This window comes from Musa acuminata, chromosome BXJ3-4, assembly GCF_036884655.1.
Source record: "Musa acuminata AAA Group cultivar baxijiao chromosome BXJ3-4, Cavendish_Baxijiao_AAA, whole genome shotgun sequence".
NCBI classification, from domain to species: domain Eukaryota; kingdom Viridiplantae; phylum Streptophyta; class Magnoliopsida; order Zingiberales; family Musaceae; genus Musa; species Musa acuminata.
In genome coordinates, this window is record NC_088352.1 from 41,491,533 (window position 1) to 41,508,799 (window position 17,267).

At 40.3% G+C, this 17,267-nt stretch overlaps 2 protein-coding genes across 3 annotated transcripts; one reads left to right on the forward strand and one right to left on the reverse strand.

Annotated features, from left to right (window-relative positions):
* The first annotated feature begins 5,826 nt into the window (after positions 1 to 5,826).
* LOC135635401 (uncharacterized) lies at positions 5,827 to 9,513 on the forward strand. Of its 2 annotated transcripts, none has more exons than XM_065146435.1 (2): positions 5,827 to 7,287; positions 9,221 to 9,513. In XM_065146435.1, the coding sequence occupies exon 1, from the start codon at positions 5,880 to 5,882 to the stop codon at positions 7,218 to 7,220; it is 1,341 nt and encodes a 446-aa protein (XP_065002507.1). In that variant the 5' UTR covers positions 5,827 to 5,879; the 3' UTR covers positions 7,221 to 7,287; positions 9,221 to 9,513. The 2 variants fall into 2 exon arrangements, with proteins under 2 accessions (XP_065002507.1, XP_065002509.1); XM_065146437.1 differs by having other exon boundaries at positions 5,827 to 7,282.
* Positions 9,514 to 13,347: 3,834 nt separating this feature from the next.
* Positions 13,348 to 14,904, reverse strand: LOC103983485 (phosphoenolpyruvate carboxylase kinase 2). The gene is made up of 2 exons (XM_009400699.3): positions 14,048 to 14,904; positions 13,348 to 13,689 (listed from the first exon to the last, which is right to left on the reverse strand). The coding sequence occupies exons 1-2, from the start codon at positions 14,853 to 14,855 to the stop codon at positions 13,580 to 13,582; spliced, it is 918 nt and encodes a 305-aa protein (XP_009398974.2). The 5' UTR covers positions 14,856 to 14,904; the 3' UTR covers positions 13,348 to 13,579.
* Positions 14,905 to 17,267: the final 2,363 nt, after the last annotated feature.

The following is a 17,267-nucleotide window of genomic DNA, read 5'->3' on the forward strand; positions in this document are numbered from 1 at the left end:
ATATTATGAATAATTAATAAAATGAGTAGGTTTGATAGGATATTTATAAGGTTTTCAGATATTTTCCTTTCCTAAAATCATCCAAAACGTTATTTGATTAGAAAGGACAAATTTATTTATTTTTTATATTATATAATATTTATTTATTTATTATAAAAATAACTTAAATATCTTTGAAAATAACCACTATATGATTGTTGGAAGGGGCGAACCGATCATTTGCCCCTCCTTCCTCTCCGGATTTTGTTGAGTCAGGCATCGATCGTTAGGTCGACCGTTCGAGCCTCAACGGTTGGGTCAAGTTCGACGTGGATCGATCTCATTTTATCATGTACTCATCTTATCTGCTATCGAACAGTCAACACTTTTTTATACTTCCATGCGGTCAAATAGATACTTCGTAGGAGAAGTTAGTCCCCATCTCTTCCGAAAAGTAACGAATACTTCCACATCCGGAGAAAAAGAAAAAAAAAAGATTATTATTTTTTATAATTTTCCGAATCCAAGATTACGAGTGCTGCGAGCTACCAAACACTTGCTACTTACGGACGAAGAAAGATTGGCTGTCGAACGTACACGCTCGATTCGTCCATCTCAATTGGATGAGCAATTTTTGCCGTGGATTAGACACGACAAAAGCTGGAGGTCCGAAGATTTAACGAGCGCTCCGGAGATCTACCAGCGGCTAACTCGTGAGCCAGTAGATTTAGTTACCTAGGGATAAAGAAAATCGAGAAACAGAGACCTGTAGCATGAGGTCTCGTTTGACATCGAGACAGATAGACACTACGGAACTGTAGACAGTCCCCTTGATATTGTTTGTTAATTTCAGATTGTATTATTATGTATCTGTGAGGACCCAAAAGGGGTGTGAACAGAGAGTATAGAGAACAAAGAAAAATGTAATACTAACATGTTGATCAAATATCATAGTGAATTAATTATGCATATGATATGTGAGTCAAATAATAATAATAAATAAGAGTATAAAATTATTGGAATAATTAGGGATCGACGTATGCAATATGATTTCATGTAATATTATCCATAAATATAATTAATCATGCATATGTACTTTATCCGACATCCCTACCGCAAAGGATCATATAATAAGTCATATCACATGCACTAATGCAACGTCATATATGCCAAATCCAATTATTCATGTGCATCATCAATAGCAAATAGAGATACGTTACTCACGAAATGCATCTCCCAATAATAGATAAATAGAACCCATATCATACTCCCACTAACAAATAAAGTATTATCTCTCGTCTCCAAGACACATTTCTCCCAACAACAAATAAAGAAATCATCTATCATCCATTAATCTCTAAGAGAATCACCCTCCAGTATACTAGATCTCTTACAATTGACAGAGTTTATTTATATTTTCTTTTATCAAATCAAAATCACATGTTGTAATATATCATAACATTATCGTACCATCGTATGATCGTATTATCATATCGATTAGTCAAGCACATAATCATAAGATAGTAGATCATTAGGAGAATGATATAGGGGATTCGATCCAATTATCTATCACATCTATAGATAAATTTTTGTATATCAAAAATATCTCAAGAGTATCACGATGAATGCATACGTGGTATCCGACATATGAGACAAGCCAATGATGGCTCTACACCGATATACCGAACTTATGGGAATAATTAAGAATTACATAATTAATTTTTTATCCACTTTTACAAACATATTTTTTAGATAACCAATAATATTTAAAAGGATAATTCAAAAATAATTTTGATAGTCAAAATCTTAATTTTTATATAATGTCCTAAGACATCCCACATTTGAATATCAAGATCGGATTGATTAGATTCAACATACATAACTTGATCATGATATATTTCTAGGTGCTGGATGTACGAGTAGATCATCCACAAATTCATATATGTAAATAATATATGAATTTGTAGATGATCTACTTTCATTTAATATCTTAAATTAACATAAGTAAGTTTGTAGGATAGATCCAATAGTAAGGTCGTGGGACAGAATCAACCCCACATCGGTCATCATACTTTCTTTCTCTCTTTTTTTTTTATTAATTAATTATAATGTTACATTATTGATCTTAGAAAATTATTATGAAAAAAAAGAAGAAAAAAAAAGGGTCAAGAGAGATCATCACCACATCTTTCTTTATAAATTTATATCAATCTATCATACGTATTAAATTGATTCTCTAATCAAGATTAAATATCTCTCCACCACCTTTCTTTGCCTTTGGTCTCACGCCCTTCTTATGGAGCATGCTTGGGAACGAAAATGAAGGTGAGCACACCCCACCGCAGAATCTTGTCTTTCGCTGATCTTTCCATCGCTTTAAATGTTTGCAAGAGGTGTAAACCTAAAATCTATAATAAATGTAAAAATAACTTGTATGTCAGAATTGAAATCAAGTATAAATCTAATTATTATGATACGTACCTTTTGATGTCATCTTTTCAAAGATCTTGTTTGATCTGTTAAGCATCTAGCACCGTCACCGTCTGCAAAGAGTGCAAGGAGGAGAAAAGGAGTAAATCTTTTCTCCTCTCTTTTCCTATCCTTAGATTGATGGATTAGAGGGAGAAACTGGTACGTCCAACGCTCTTTTAACCCCCTAGAGGTCCTGTTCTTTTATAGGCGAGAACAGAGGATCTACGATAAAAGTTCTGTAAATGGACTAATATATTGATTAAAATATTTCAACGGAACCTAATTAATTATTATATTATATATTTTATTCAATTATAAAAGAATCACAAAAAAAACTTTATGCAAGATGAGAATCTTATAAAGGTGACAAACCAGGTAGTAATGGTTAAAGCGAAGTGTAAAGCATCACAAAGAGATTAGCTTTGAACCAGCTTCATGAAGGAACCACCCGCCACAAAGGCAGCATTTCATGTTGGGAGGAGGGTTAGAGACTGTAGGCACCACTAAACTAAGATTTCCCATGATAGGTGTAGATTTCTCCTACGTGTTCTGTTAAAAAAAAACCTCTCTCCTTGTGTATAAACAGAGAGTACCCTATCAAACACATATATCTTTCTTCATTTCATTCTTATTCTTAACAACAACAAAAGATGAAAAATATATTCTAAGCATTTGTATATCCCAACCATTATCAATAATAAGATAAAAAAACCAAAAGACCGACTCGAAGTTCACAGAGCGAAAGATCATATAAGGACCATCCTCATTCGTAAGGGGCCAAAAACAAAAAATACAGGTGAAGGACTCACTACGAATCAACTTTCTGAAGCCCCTGCAATATTCGGCACGATAGTGGAGACTCCTACGACATCCGGATGCATTTCCACTAAACGACATGGGCCTTCTAAAGTCTCATATGAGGTGCTTTTCCACGAGAAGACGTCGATCGCGGGTCGAGTTTGCCAAGCTTGCCGTCAAGATCTCGACCCACAGAAGATTCTTTGAGCAATGGCGTCAAACCTCCTCTCCTTTCTACGTATATATACGTCGTACATAAAACCTCCTCTTCCTGCTCCCTAACAGGCGCTAAGATAGTACAGGATGCAGAATGCCAGAGTTTCTCGTGAAGAAACAATGAGCACCATTCGAGAGTCCTCACACGTCTTATGCGAACAACTCTCTCGTCGTTCCCACCTCCAATCCGAGTGCGATTACGTCCACCACCTCTATACTGTGGCTTCGTCGTCGACTGTCATCACCACCACCACCACTACCATCATCACCACGGCCCGCTCCTGCCGACTTCGACGCGGCCGTAGTAGGAGATGGATCATAAATAAACTCCTGGAGTTCGCCCTTCAGTGCGGGCTCGCCCTCCTTGGCCCCTTCTTCATAAAAAATGCAGCTCATGAGTACTCGGCAATATCACCACCGCCATGGACTGTGGCTGTGCTCGGCGTCTCTATCCTCGTGACGCTCTGCGCCGGCATCGGTAGCGTCGCTCTACGAGGTTTGCGTGGACCGCCGTCGTTCCTCCCTGATTTCCTCCACTTCGTCACGTACTTCTCGGCCATGTCGGCGTTCGCTTCTTTTGTTTCCACGGCGCTGGGGGGGGCGATGCTGGTGGATCTCCTACGCGTTCGCTTGTTTCCCTTTGGCTTGGGTCTTCCACCATCTGCTCCTACGATGGCGGCTTCGCCGAAGAAGTTGATGTAAAGAAGCGATCGTTCCCCTGAAAACTGGTAGGCCAGTGCAGAATCTCCTCGTCAACCACGTATTAATAGGTTGTACTACAAACGGACGGCTGTTGTTAGTTCGGGCTGACTGAACCAACCCTCCACGTACTACAGGACCGCGTGGTTCCTTTCCATTTGCGCTTAATGTCATAAAACATATGTACAACCCTGCAAATTTACATGGCTTTGTCTTATTGGAGTAATAATTTTTGCTATGGAGAGAGAGAGAGAGAGAGAGACTCGACTAGGGTTTCCCTTTCCGGTTTCTGTGGCCGCCGGTTATCCCTCGCCGGCGGCAACGCCATCCTCACGGGCCTCCCTTGGCGCTGTGTAGCTGCCTCTTCCCTCCCCTGCGGGCCCCACGGGGCATGGTCTCCCTCGCCATGGGGCATGTGGACCTTTTAAGACCCACCTTGCCCTTGTGGGAGGAAGAATGAGGCATAATAATGTCGGCCTTTGTCAGTCTCACCCACAACCTTCACACAAATTTGGAGAGTTCAATAAAGTCGTCGTAATTACCCATTGCATAGGGGAAGAGGTGATAGATTTGACGAGGCTAAAAATGGAGGCTACAATAGGTCAAATGAGAAAAAGGAAAGGGGAGACGATGGCAAAGGTCAAACTAGGGGTAACGTAGGACGGTGTTGTTCCGACAGAGGCTAAGGGCAAATTGATCATTTTAAAAAATATTTTACGAGAATTTCTTAAAGATAAAAAAGTTTCTTCAAAAACTCATCATATTTTATTTGATTAATTTTTTTATCAAAATAATCTATGATTTATATAGTTTTATTTTTGTCGATGGTATACTTAATTGTTCATGAATAATTTTTTTTATTTTTTTTCATAATTCTTTATATTCATCTCAACATTCTCATCGTAACAATATAATTTTCTTATAATCCAATACTAAAATTTTATAAATTTTGATTAGTTTTATAATCAACTTATAAGTTCTTTCTTTTAGATTAAAAGGATGACCATCGCCCGTTAAAATTGACGGCAGCATTTTCACTTGTATTCAAAACTTCATCCAACAATGACACTAATAATATATTCAATGTAACTTTCTACAACTTCACGTGTATCTAACATACTTATATCTTTGGTTATTCTTAGTGTCATTAAAATTACATTACTCGAAGGAAATCATTGCATAATATAGTTTTTCAAACGTTACTTATGAGGTTATTTTCTAAAAAAATAGTATTTTTTTTTTATTTTTTAAATTAAATTTTTATTATATTAAAATAATATATATGATGCTCATATGTGATTAAAGTTAAAATCTATCACTCGTATAACAATATGCTAATTAATCGAATATCTCAATAAAGACTTAATTATTGTATTTAAGAATTTATTTAAAAAATTACTATAGTAGATTAATCTATTATTCATCAACTTATGCAAGCAACTTGAAAAAAAAATAATTACTTGTATACTTCTATTTTTAACAGTAATACGATTTCTTTTTTATTCCCCAAAAATTTACAGTGTCTTTTTACCAATAAAGAAAAAAAAATAGAAAATAGAAATTTTATGTTTAATTTTTAATCAAATATAATTAAATAAATGTATTAATTAAACGTACTCTTTTAATTGACTTAATCTCGTTTGATTTAGTTCCCAACGAAACCCTCCGAGCTTATCGCTTCGCACGATTGCGACACGAAGCATTCCGCAGCGCCAATGGCGGACTCCGACCCTCCGCGACTCGACCGTCGTCACCTCCTCCTCCACCACCACCACCGCACCGCCGGTCACGTCCTCCGTCACTCGCTCTCCTCCCTCCTCTCCTCCGGCGTCCTCCCCTGCCTCCTACTCGCCTCCCTCCTCCTCTTCGCCTTCCACTCCACCCTCCTCGTCGCGACCCTCCGCCTCTCCGCCCTCGTCGATCGCGACCCCGCCCTCCTCTCCCTCCTCCGCCGCCTCTCCTCCTCTCCCTCGGCTGCCCCCGCCCCCGCGCCTCCCGCCCGCCCGCGCTCCGCTCCCTTCCTCCGCCTCACCCGCGCCGGTGACTTCTTCTCGGAGTCCGACCCCCCCGCATCACTTCGCTTCTCCCTCAACGCCTCTCGCCTCCTTTTCCTCGATCCCGCCGTAGGCTTGCTCCCGCGACCCCCCAAGTCCTCCAAGAGTAGTGTACCCTTGTTCCCTTCCTCCCTTTCCCCTTTCCTTTTCTCGTTCCCCGACGCCGACGACCGCGGCGGCGGCGGTCGAGATCGGGCCGTCAGTCAGCAGGATTTGGGCCGGGGTTTCGACATCGACCGTCGAGATGCCACTGCGATGCTCTACGTACTCGTCCTCCTCTCCTCCACCCACTCCCTCGCAATCCTGGGGTTTGTCATCGCGTATACCTCTGCTCTCGGCATTGTCTTCTTCTCGATTGCTGCCTTCCACGTCCAGAGGCCCGCCACCGTCGTCGAGACCATCTTTTCTGGCGCTCGGGCGGGAATCCGACGTCTCACGGGGTTCGTGTTCTTGCGGTGGGCGGCGAGGGACATGCTGATCCAGTTCCTCAGCTTCTGGTTCTTCGCCAATGTCGAGGATCAGGCCGAGCTGTTCAAGCTCTTCGTCAAGGTCAAGCTTATGCCTTTTACATTGTCGCCATTCAACCCATGGTCTGGGCTGCAAGACGAGGCGCTCTCGGGGTTTTTCTTCGTGTGGGCTCTCGTGGACACAGTGGGGTCGGTGGTGGTTGTCCTCATGCCCTGGGTGGTGATAATGGACAACAATTTGAGGCGGGGTGTGCTGGATGAGGTGAAAGAGGGGTTTTATTTCATAACTCTGATGCCGGCACAGGCAATCTGGATCAAGTTCTTGGAGATGATGATCTGTGGGAACCTGGGGACGTCGGCAGCCATGATGGTTGGTGGGAGATTGTTTGCCGGTCTGTTCCATGCGGTGGCGGAGGTATACTTCATGGCAGTTTGGTTGATTTTCTACTTTGCAGCAAGGGGCAAGGATGGAGAAATGACGGGGCGGAGGTTTGGGCCAAGAGACTTGCAGCGTTGCATCGATGAGATCAGTTGAGATGTACCATTTGTGCTGGTTGTGAGGATCATTCTGCTGGTAGCCGCATACTCATGAATTCGGTGAGGTTGGGCCCTTTGACTTTCTTTGTTGTGATAGAACTTTTAATAGTCCTCATTTATACTTTCCATTGGTTAAGGGGTTTTGGATTCACATGTACAGTTTTGGATGAAGAGATTTGTTGTATAGGTTGTAGACATCAATTTGTAGATCTCCTGTCTACTGCTGCTTAATCAAGTAATTGATAACTCACACCAATATAGTTTCCTGGATGTATGTTTTGCATGATCTTTGTTATGCTGGCTGGTTCTGATATCCAATGCTGAAATTTTAGGAGTTTACACTTTGAAAGTTGACACAAATATTTTTCGACTATGTTATAGTGTGTTAGTTTGATGTTATGTTAGCATAAAATGTTGCTTGATGAAAACTGTGAATGTTGATGATTATATTGAAATTTATGGAAACCCATTAAGAAGGATAAGAGGATGATGGGCAATTGGTAACAGAAGTGCTTGATCATCTCTTCTTCAGTAAGAGTTTGTATATGTGATGCAAAAGTTTCAAATTAAGTGGGCATCTTCTACAGAGAAGGAAATGCCAACAAAGTAGAGTACAGATAGGTTCTTAAATTTGAATCCTTACCATATATATCCTCTATACCAACTCTTAGAGCCAGCAAAGTACAAACAATCCATAGTCACCAAAAACACCACCTCCTATCTGTTTGTTTCAGTTATGTGTTTGTATGATTTTGATGTGCCAGAACTACATAAATGTTTCTCTTTTTGTGTTGAAGAAACATACTTTAATATCATTTGAAATAGACAGCATCTATGAGTTTATGTCTATTTAGCTATACTCTTTTTAGATGAATTCTTATGATTATAGTATTGATAACTGATAAGTACTAAATACACAAAAAACACTAAATAAAGGAGGTTAAGGCTTTTGTTATATCATTATGGGTTAGGATATCATGCTTGTTTAACTGAAGGAAAAAATTGCTTTCCTTCTAACTTCAATGAACCTAATACACTTTGACGAGAATTGAGCCAATTTATTGCCTTAGAATCAAGTATTGGTTAGCTAGAGTTATGAGACTTACTAAGATTTCAGCTAGGTGCAAGCTTGTGGATGTGGTAGTTAAGTATGAATGAGGTTTCAGATATTGAGCCTATGGCTACACAAAGGTTTGTTTTGAGACAATGTTCTTAGAGTCATAAACGGTGAAATACCTGGTTGTTAAGCTCATATTCCAAACTGTATATGTTGACAAATTTAACTAAAATAATTTTATATTCATATTTTTTTATAAGCAACTTTATTGGTATTTCTTGGTTTAATCTGTTTTAAAAAACTTTCTTAGCTTCAATTTAATATGGAGCTTATTTTGATCTTTCCATTAAACAGAAAATTATTCAATAAATTCCTGGGATCCTTTTATGTCATTTAAATTGGATATTTTGCTTAGTTTCAGAATGGAATAAATCTCAGGATTGTGCTGAGGTCTATAACAAAGGTTTAAAGTGACTGACAATATATGGAGAATCTTGTCTTTCCTTATTGCTAGTGTTTTTAAGAAGTATATATTCGACCTTGCTTCATTCTACACCTCGTATTCTTTTATATCCACAGGTTACATCACCTGAGAATCAAGTTTAGTATTTCATTTTGAATGTTAGTGTTTCATTTTGAATACTAGTGTTTTTAAGAAGTATATATTCTTCCTTTTTCATTCTACACCTTGTATTCTTTTATATCCACAGGTTACACCACCTGAGAATCAAGTTTAGTATTTCATTTTGAATGTTAGAAAAATAAGTTGAATAGTTTGAAGGAGCAATAGGATGAATAACGACTGTGTACAAATTAATGATTGCTAGGACTGGTGATGTTTATTGTGCAGATGCTTCTTGCTAATTTGACAAAATCAGCAAGTGCTGGAAATTTTGCTTATAGGACTAGTGACTAATTAACTCTTCTTCTATTTACTACAGTGACAGTTTCATCACCTTCAACCTCGGATGAGCCTTGTATGAGCTTGTAGACATGCTTTTGAGGCCATATGTATAACTATTGCTCTAGGTAGATATACCTAGAGGTGTCCTAAAGTTCGTAAGCCAAATTGTAATATGGAATTATCTCAAAATGTGTTAGGGTATGCATATGACGAATATGAGTACTCCTTGAAGCCATAGTCATAACACCTGTTTGAGCGATCCAATTTTGAGATTGTGAGTGAAAACAGCGATGGTATTTATGAAGAAATTGTCCTTGAGCTGTTCAGGTATTATAATTGTTTCTTCTTTTTTTTTTGTTTTGGATAGATAAACATCTTTTATTCATAAGACTTTGAATGGTTTAAGTTTGCAAAGGAATAAAGATTTTGGGTTTTGGTTGATCATGATTTACTTCTGAAAATGAGAAAGAAGCGAGAAAATCTTCTTTTTAACTCTGATTCTCCCACTAATCGTTGATTTTCTTCAGGTTATTTTGAAAGTAACTGCTTCAGATTCAACCACACTGATTGTTTATATTACTATAAAACAACTCAAACAAATTAGCCCTTTGAGTTTCCCTTATAGAAGTTGCCATATTTGGGGTTTTGACTACCCTTAGTTCAATATAAGATTGTTTTTTTTTTCTTGTACTAATTAGGCATCATCAAGGATATCAAATGTAATGTGCCCTATTGTGGTGCTTCATTTTAAGGTTAGAACAGAGATTTATTAGAAACTCATAAAATGAATAATGCAAACAAAGTTTTGTATACAGAATGAACCGTTGACTTAGATTAACCAGCTGAATATTCTGAGAGTTTTGATTGATTAACTTCAATTTTCTTCCTGCTGCCTAATCATTTTGCTTGTATAACACAGTAAAGGATAAAATCTTGAGACATTGACTGTCCCCTTTAAGGAACTCTCACAAATACATATGGTTTTACAGCACTTTTGATTTTGTTACTTTCTTGTGTCTTTATGTTAAACATTCAATTGTTTATGTTTGAAAAGAATCAGCCTTCGTTAATGAATTCTAATTGAAATATGGCACTCTAATAACCCTTTCTTAACAAACAAGAGAAACTGCTTGATTTTATCACTAAAATGACGAATAAGAAGAGTAATGGTCATATGGTCTTCAGATGTTACAATCATGACCATAGAAACATGAAATTTAACTTATTGATAAACATAAATAATGCTGCCAGCTGAAAGAGGACTAGGAAATGAGAGAGTATATGGTTGGAAGAATGGATTATGGACCTAATAGCAATAAAAAAAATTAATTTAATAGGAGCTGGCTAGTTCGATAGACAATAAAATTGTAAAACCTTGTTTACAAGGTTTTCTTGATGGAACAATTTATTGGAGCAGCAGCATGTTTTTCTTGTACCATTCAATGATTTTGCATTATTTGTTGCCCTTTTTTTTATTTAGTAGAACAATTTGGACCTTTTTATGCTTCAATCGTGAATTTTAGATTGTAGATATAGCTTGCTAGTTTTCACCTGCTTGAAGAATTTGATACATTTAGATTGTTCAGATAGATATTTGTTGGACTATCTCCAATTTTACATTGGTTAACTGTTCACAGAGTGGGACAATGACCTACAACTTGTTCTTTCATCATTTCTTCGTTATATGTTGTAGCTGAATGGCCATAAAAATTTTATAACAAGTTGGACACATCCATGTGTTTTTATATCCATAGTTGAAAATTTTGGTTACCAAATCCATACTAATCTCGGGTGGATGGTTTGTACGGTGTGTCTTAGTTTATAAATAACAATGGTTTTATGGTACGTATATCAAGAATAATGTTGTGCCTTAAAATGTAATAAAATTTCTAACTATCGAATCCAACATTAGGTTCTTAACTGATATGATAAAATTAGAAGTGGGCCTATGTATGATTCCAGAGTTTCTCATGAATTTATTCTCTCATTTCATTTAAATACAACATCAAAAGAAAACTAACTTGTTTGATTTCTCAGAACTATTTTTCTTTTATCTCCGCAAAACTCTCTGTATCTTTTATTCATGTTGATTGCTTGAATACTTCTCAGATTCAATTCAAATATCTGTCTGTGCAATAATACCATAATGTAGTCACTGTATCTCAAGATGTGTTTCTGGATTTCTTCTTTTTTTTTTAACAATCCTTGTATTAGCTGGTTTAACATAAATGCAATTGTGAATTATCAGGAGACTGTAATAGCTTTTGGTAACTCACTGAAATTTTAAGGTCCAATTTATAAGGATTAAAATGTGGGTCCTAAGCTGCTGTCCATGTTGGCTTGTCCTAGTGTGTCTACAGTAAATGGCCTTGGCTAATTTCTGGTGATTTCATCATTCATTCACTTAGACACCAGGTTTCTACTTTCTTATCATGTATCCCAGTGATAGCAACAAGTGTTGTGAGGACTTGAAACACGATCAGATATTTCGTCAACCAAAATTACTTGCATGTTAATTAGTTGCAGTAGCAGGGTATTTCTCTATTGTTGTTTGTTATTTGTTGTTAAAAGTTGTACTGATTAAATTGTGCCCATGCATCCCATATTTTATACATTGGATCCAACAGTAGAATATGTGCATTCTTGTTATCGGTATGGCTAAGAGTGCGATTATATCAGTTAAATCGATATTTGTTGATTGGTATTCTGTCCGTCTGTCTAAAGATTGATGCCAGATCATAATATAATTCGGTAGTGATTGTTGTTTATTTTCTGGCTTTTTAATGATATCGACTGGGATATTAGAGAAGTTATATCAGTAGTATTTGATGAAGAAGGTTGGTTAAGCAAAATATAGTTGTTTGAGATGTTGAGGAACCAACCTTGGTTTGATATTAGGAGATGAATGGGTTCGACAAAGTATTCTGTAAAAAAAATTATCGAATTTGTATAGAGGTTGTGTCGGACAAGGATCCTGCTAAAGTTAATAACTTGGAAGAACAACAATGATTTAGGATTTGAAAGGTTCAAAGAGTTGTAGTTGCAGAAGCGTATCTGAGCCTTCATATAGAATGATATAGTGATCATAAGGAATAAGTGGGGAGTTGATACATGGAAGTGGTTTTGTCACATTGTTGAGTGTTACCTAAAACGTCGAGCATTGCGATTGACAAGATTATGTATGGTGACCGTATGGGTCATTCATTCTACATGTCGTGCCGACAAGGCATATAAGTAAGTGGCTGTCTAGCTGGCTAGCAATGATGCGGTGTTCGAATATCTATCATATCCATCAGTAAAAATCTTTCTCGAATGTGATGCTTTGATGCATGGCGTACTTCCAATATAAGCGTCATGAGTCAGTGTAAAGATGTCATTGTTAAAGATGTCATTGTTTGAGCACAGATGTTGTGACAATTTATCAAGGATGGATTGGGTTTTAGATGGAGGATGTGATTGTTGATATGCCAAGGAAGAAGAATTGATGTTTTCTTACAAATTTGAGATGGTACTGCTTTATGGGGGAATTAGTGACGAGGATTCTCGCACCCCATAAGAAATTGCATCTAGGAAGTATGGGGTGGAAATGGAGAGGCAATTGTAGTGAGTGTGATGGGGAATTAATTAATGAAAGATATATCTATTTTCTAAGGAGGTAAAAAAGTGGAGTTTGATCAGTAAAATTATTTTCTTATAAATAGATCAAAATGGGTTAATCATTAATAGCCTTAGGATGTAAGGGCACTTTTCCTCCATAAAATTAATTATAGATTAATATTCATAATTAGTTATTTTTAACATTTCGATCTTTATATTTTTAAATATTATGTTACGATCCCTATATTTTCAAAAGAAAATTATTTAATTTTATTTTTTTCTTATACTATCAACTATAAAAATATCGTACAATGAGATAGAGTTAATACAGTGAAATAGAGTTAACATGTACTAAATAATAAACCTTATGATATTTTTACTTGTAGAATCAATATGATGAAAAATAAGATTAAATATTTTACTTTCATAAATAAAAATCGATAGGAATTATGGTGATAACCTATCCCAAAGAGATGATAGGTTATCATAGCAATAAACATGAGCTCTTTCCAACTCTGAAACATTTTTATCTAATTTTTTTTTATTCTAATTATACCATGAGTTTTAGACAGTATCGGATACCCGTCCCATTTAAGGTGGAGTATAATAGGAGTTTTCATCATTGGCCTCAGTACAACACGAAATCTCTATTAAATGGAGAAGGAGAAGGATCGTACTAACGGAAAATGGACGTCCGTCGAAGGTTTGCACGCTTCAATGTACAACTCCGGTGTAGGAATCCCATCTCTCTCGTTGTCGCCTACATGGTTCAAACTTAAAGGTCGGCGTACGGTGCGAGCTACGCGCATAGACCAAGCAGCGGGCCTTCGGGCCTCTCCGTGGCAAGCGATGGATCTCGGCTTGCTCCCTCAACCGGACTCAACCCTCCACTTGTGATCCAAGGATGCCCTTTCTCATGTTAAATACGCATTAATGCCGAGGAGGAAGAATTTGTAATAATTATTTCTAATTAAATAAGACATATTAGCAGAAACAAATAGGAAATGGAAGGCAGCTTTTCTTCTGCCAAGGTTTAGATCATCAATGTAATCGACCAAAAACTTCCGCAATAATTCATGAAGGGAAGAAATAAATCAAAGAATGAGTTTAAAAATCCCCAAATCCAAAACGAGAAAACATAAATGATCAAATTAAAAGCACCATATTCTGCGGTTAACAACAACAAATCGTCTAACAGAAAACAAAACGATCAAGATGATGGGCGGAATGAGATCAAAGTTGAGACGAAGGGTCTGTTGGTGCTTACTGAGGACTTGCTCGGCGGAGAACCTTCTCGAGACGTCCCTGCAGAGCATCTGCCGCAGCAGGTCCTTGGCTGCCAGCGATACCGAGCGAAAAACCCTCGATGGGAACCTCAGGTTGGCCCTGGCCACCACCTCGAAGGTCTCCGCCGCCGTATCCCCGTAGAACGGCGGCGCTCCACCGGAAAGCATCATGTACATCACCACCCCAGCGCTCCACACGTCCACCTTCTCCCCGTACTCCCGCCCCATCACAACCTCCGGCGCCACGTACCACGGCGTCCCAACCAGCCCCCTCATCGGCGCCCGTCCCCCATCCGCCGCCAGGAAGCACTCCGCCGACCCGAAGTCGGCCAGCTTGAGCTGCCCCAGCGCGTCGAAGAGAACGTTGTCCGGCTTCACGTCCCGATGCGCCACCCCCCGCAGGTGACACGCCGCCACGGCCTCCACCAGCGCTTGCACTACCGCCGCCGCCTCCGGCTCCGGGAACGGCACTCCCCCGCGAGCGGCGATCCGGTCGTAGAGATCCGGGCCCTCGAGAAGCTCCACCACCAGGTGAACCCAGTCGTCGTCCTCGTACGCGTCGTGAATCTGCGCTGCGTGGGGGTTCCCTGAAGCGGCCAGGCGATGGACCTTCGCCTCCCGCGCCGCGCACTCGCGATCGACGGCGTCCGCCAGGACCCGCTTCTCGACCGACTTTACGGCGAACTCCTCCCCGGTCGCCTCCGATCGGCACCGCCTCACCACCCCGAACCGCCCCCGCCCGATCTCCACGCCGATCTGGTAGCCCCTCCTCACCAATGCCTCTCTCATGCCTCTCCAATCCGATCTCCACACTATAGAATCACGCCTTCTCTTCTACCTCCCGTCCGTCTCCGGCCACTCTTCAGTCCACCGTTGCTCGGTATACTTATAGTCTAAGACGAATCCGAATCGGAGAAGGAATATGCCCTGGCATTTGACCACGTGGACGGTCGATTCCATCGGATCCCTATAATCGGACGGACGACGGACGGCCAAAGAACCCTCCACTATATTAACTTCGAGCCGATGTCACTCTCACCCACAATTACCAAACTATCCAATGTAGCGTGATTAGTTTGGTCTGTTAGGAAAATCCTCCGACGTGTCATGTCGTTTTGCGTATACTTTTGAACCATCAGTTCGTGAATCAGGACCGTCCGATTCGATTCTGAGTGAACTTGCACCGTCCGATCGGTAATTCACCAACAATTAGCGGAAATAACGTGAAATGAGTTGCGGGTTCCAATAAGTTATCGTGGTCTCGGCTGTGATAAGCCGTTGTAAATTTGACGGCGAGGGAGCACGTGGCCCCACGTGGTTGGAGGAATAGGACGGCGCGCTCGGAGAATCCGCGAGGAAGTTGGACCAGTTTAAAACGTGTCCTTTACTTTTCTGCCTTTTTTTTTTATTCCTCTGTATTCTTTGTTTTTATTTTTTTATAGGTCGACATCAAAGACCGAGCGAAAATTTTCTGCTTTGACTCTCTAGACGATCGATAGCATGTCTCTTTGATACCTTGGAGATTCTATGTAAGATGTCAATGCTAGAATTAAACCTCCAATTCGAATCGGACTCGTGTAAGAGTTGAAAGCTAACCAAGGGGGCGGTTAGAATTATGAACCATGAGAACAAGGGCAGATGCATCTTCTTCCACTGCCCAGATTGCATGCATGGGCAAAGTCAGTTCACCGTATCTCGCTACAGCATCCGCCATTTGAGCGGCTGAATCAAGATTCAATCCCTCGACGGGCACCGCCGCCCACTTCCGATCTCGTCGTCGTCCCTCCCTAACGCTCCGATCCCATCTCCACAGTCGAGAATCACGCACTCTCTTCTCCCTCTTCAGCCACTCGAGTCCATCGGTTCTCGGCTTGCCTAGGAACTGCGAATCGGGGGCGGAACGATTCCACTTTGTCCGGTCCACTCGTAACCCCACGCGGGTTAAATGATCGGCTAAAAGGCTCGTGTGGGACCGGACCCACACCTTTAATCGGTGATCGAGACGCTCAGTTGCTCGACGAACCGGCACCGTCGGATCGGATCAATCACGATAATGAATGCACGGAAACAGACGGAGATAAGATGAAACCTATGGATATGTTTTCTGTTTGTTCAAAAGATTACGTTTTATCACATCATAAAGGTCGTATCTTATCTACGAGTTTAAACTTTTAGATGAAATGACATTAATTAAGGTTTAAGAGGTTAATTATTTGATAATCCCAAGATTAATCACAGAGGTGGGCGCGTCGTGGGGTTGTCCTGCAGCTGCAAGGCGGTGGCGCACTCGCGGCCGTTGGTTTCCGAGATCTAATAGGATTCTATATACGAACTACGCCCATATCCGAAATCTAATCCGATGTCCGATCCCCTCGGGCATACGTCTCCCCATATATACGTACTATCTACGCACATCAGAACCGACTCTCCTCCGCCGTGACTCCGGCAGACGCCGCGGAGGGGGGCGAACGCGCGAAAAATCATGGAGAGACGAGGCCCCATCGGTCAGTTTCCGGCCGGCTTCCACTTCATGCCCACCGACGGTGAACTCATCAGCCACTATCTCCAGGCCAAACTCGACGGCGACGACCTGCGGTACAAAGCATTCAATGACGTAAAACTCTACGACTACCATCCTGCAGACCTCGTGGGTACGTGCGTCGTATACACCCATGTATTTCTGGAGTTGTATTCGTATCTGTAGCGAGTATTGTTCTATTGCCAGAAAAATACGAAGATTATGGAGAAGGGAGGTGGTTCTTCTTCACGCCCAGAGAGCGCAAGTACCCCAATGGAATTCGTCCGAACCGTACCACCTGCGACGGCGATGGATACTGGAAAGCCACAGGCACCGAGAAAAGCATCTACTATAATCGAAAGCCTGTTGGAATCCGAAGGTCCCTCGTCTTCTACACTGGGAAGGCTGGCAATGGCCAAAAGACTGATTGGATCATGCAGGAGTACACCACCAAGTCCACCTCTAACAAGCCGCATCGTAATTCCGACAGCTCTCACCAGCCGCATCGTAATTCCGACGGCTCTATGCAGGTATCGATAATTTTTAAGATTTGCTTTCGACTTGGTTGATCCATGATAAATGGGTGCAATGATATTTGGTGATTTTGTAGTTGGATCCGTGGGTTTTATGCTCCATTCAAAAGAAGCGAGGAGCGAATAAGAGGAAGAGAAGTGATTCGGATC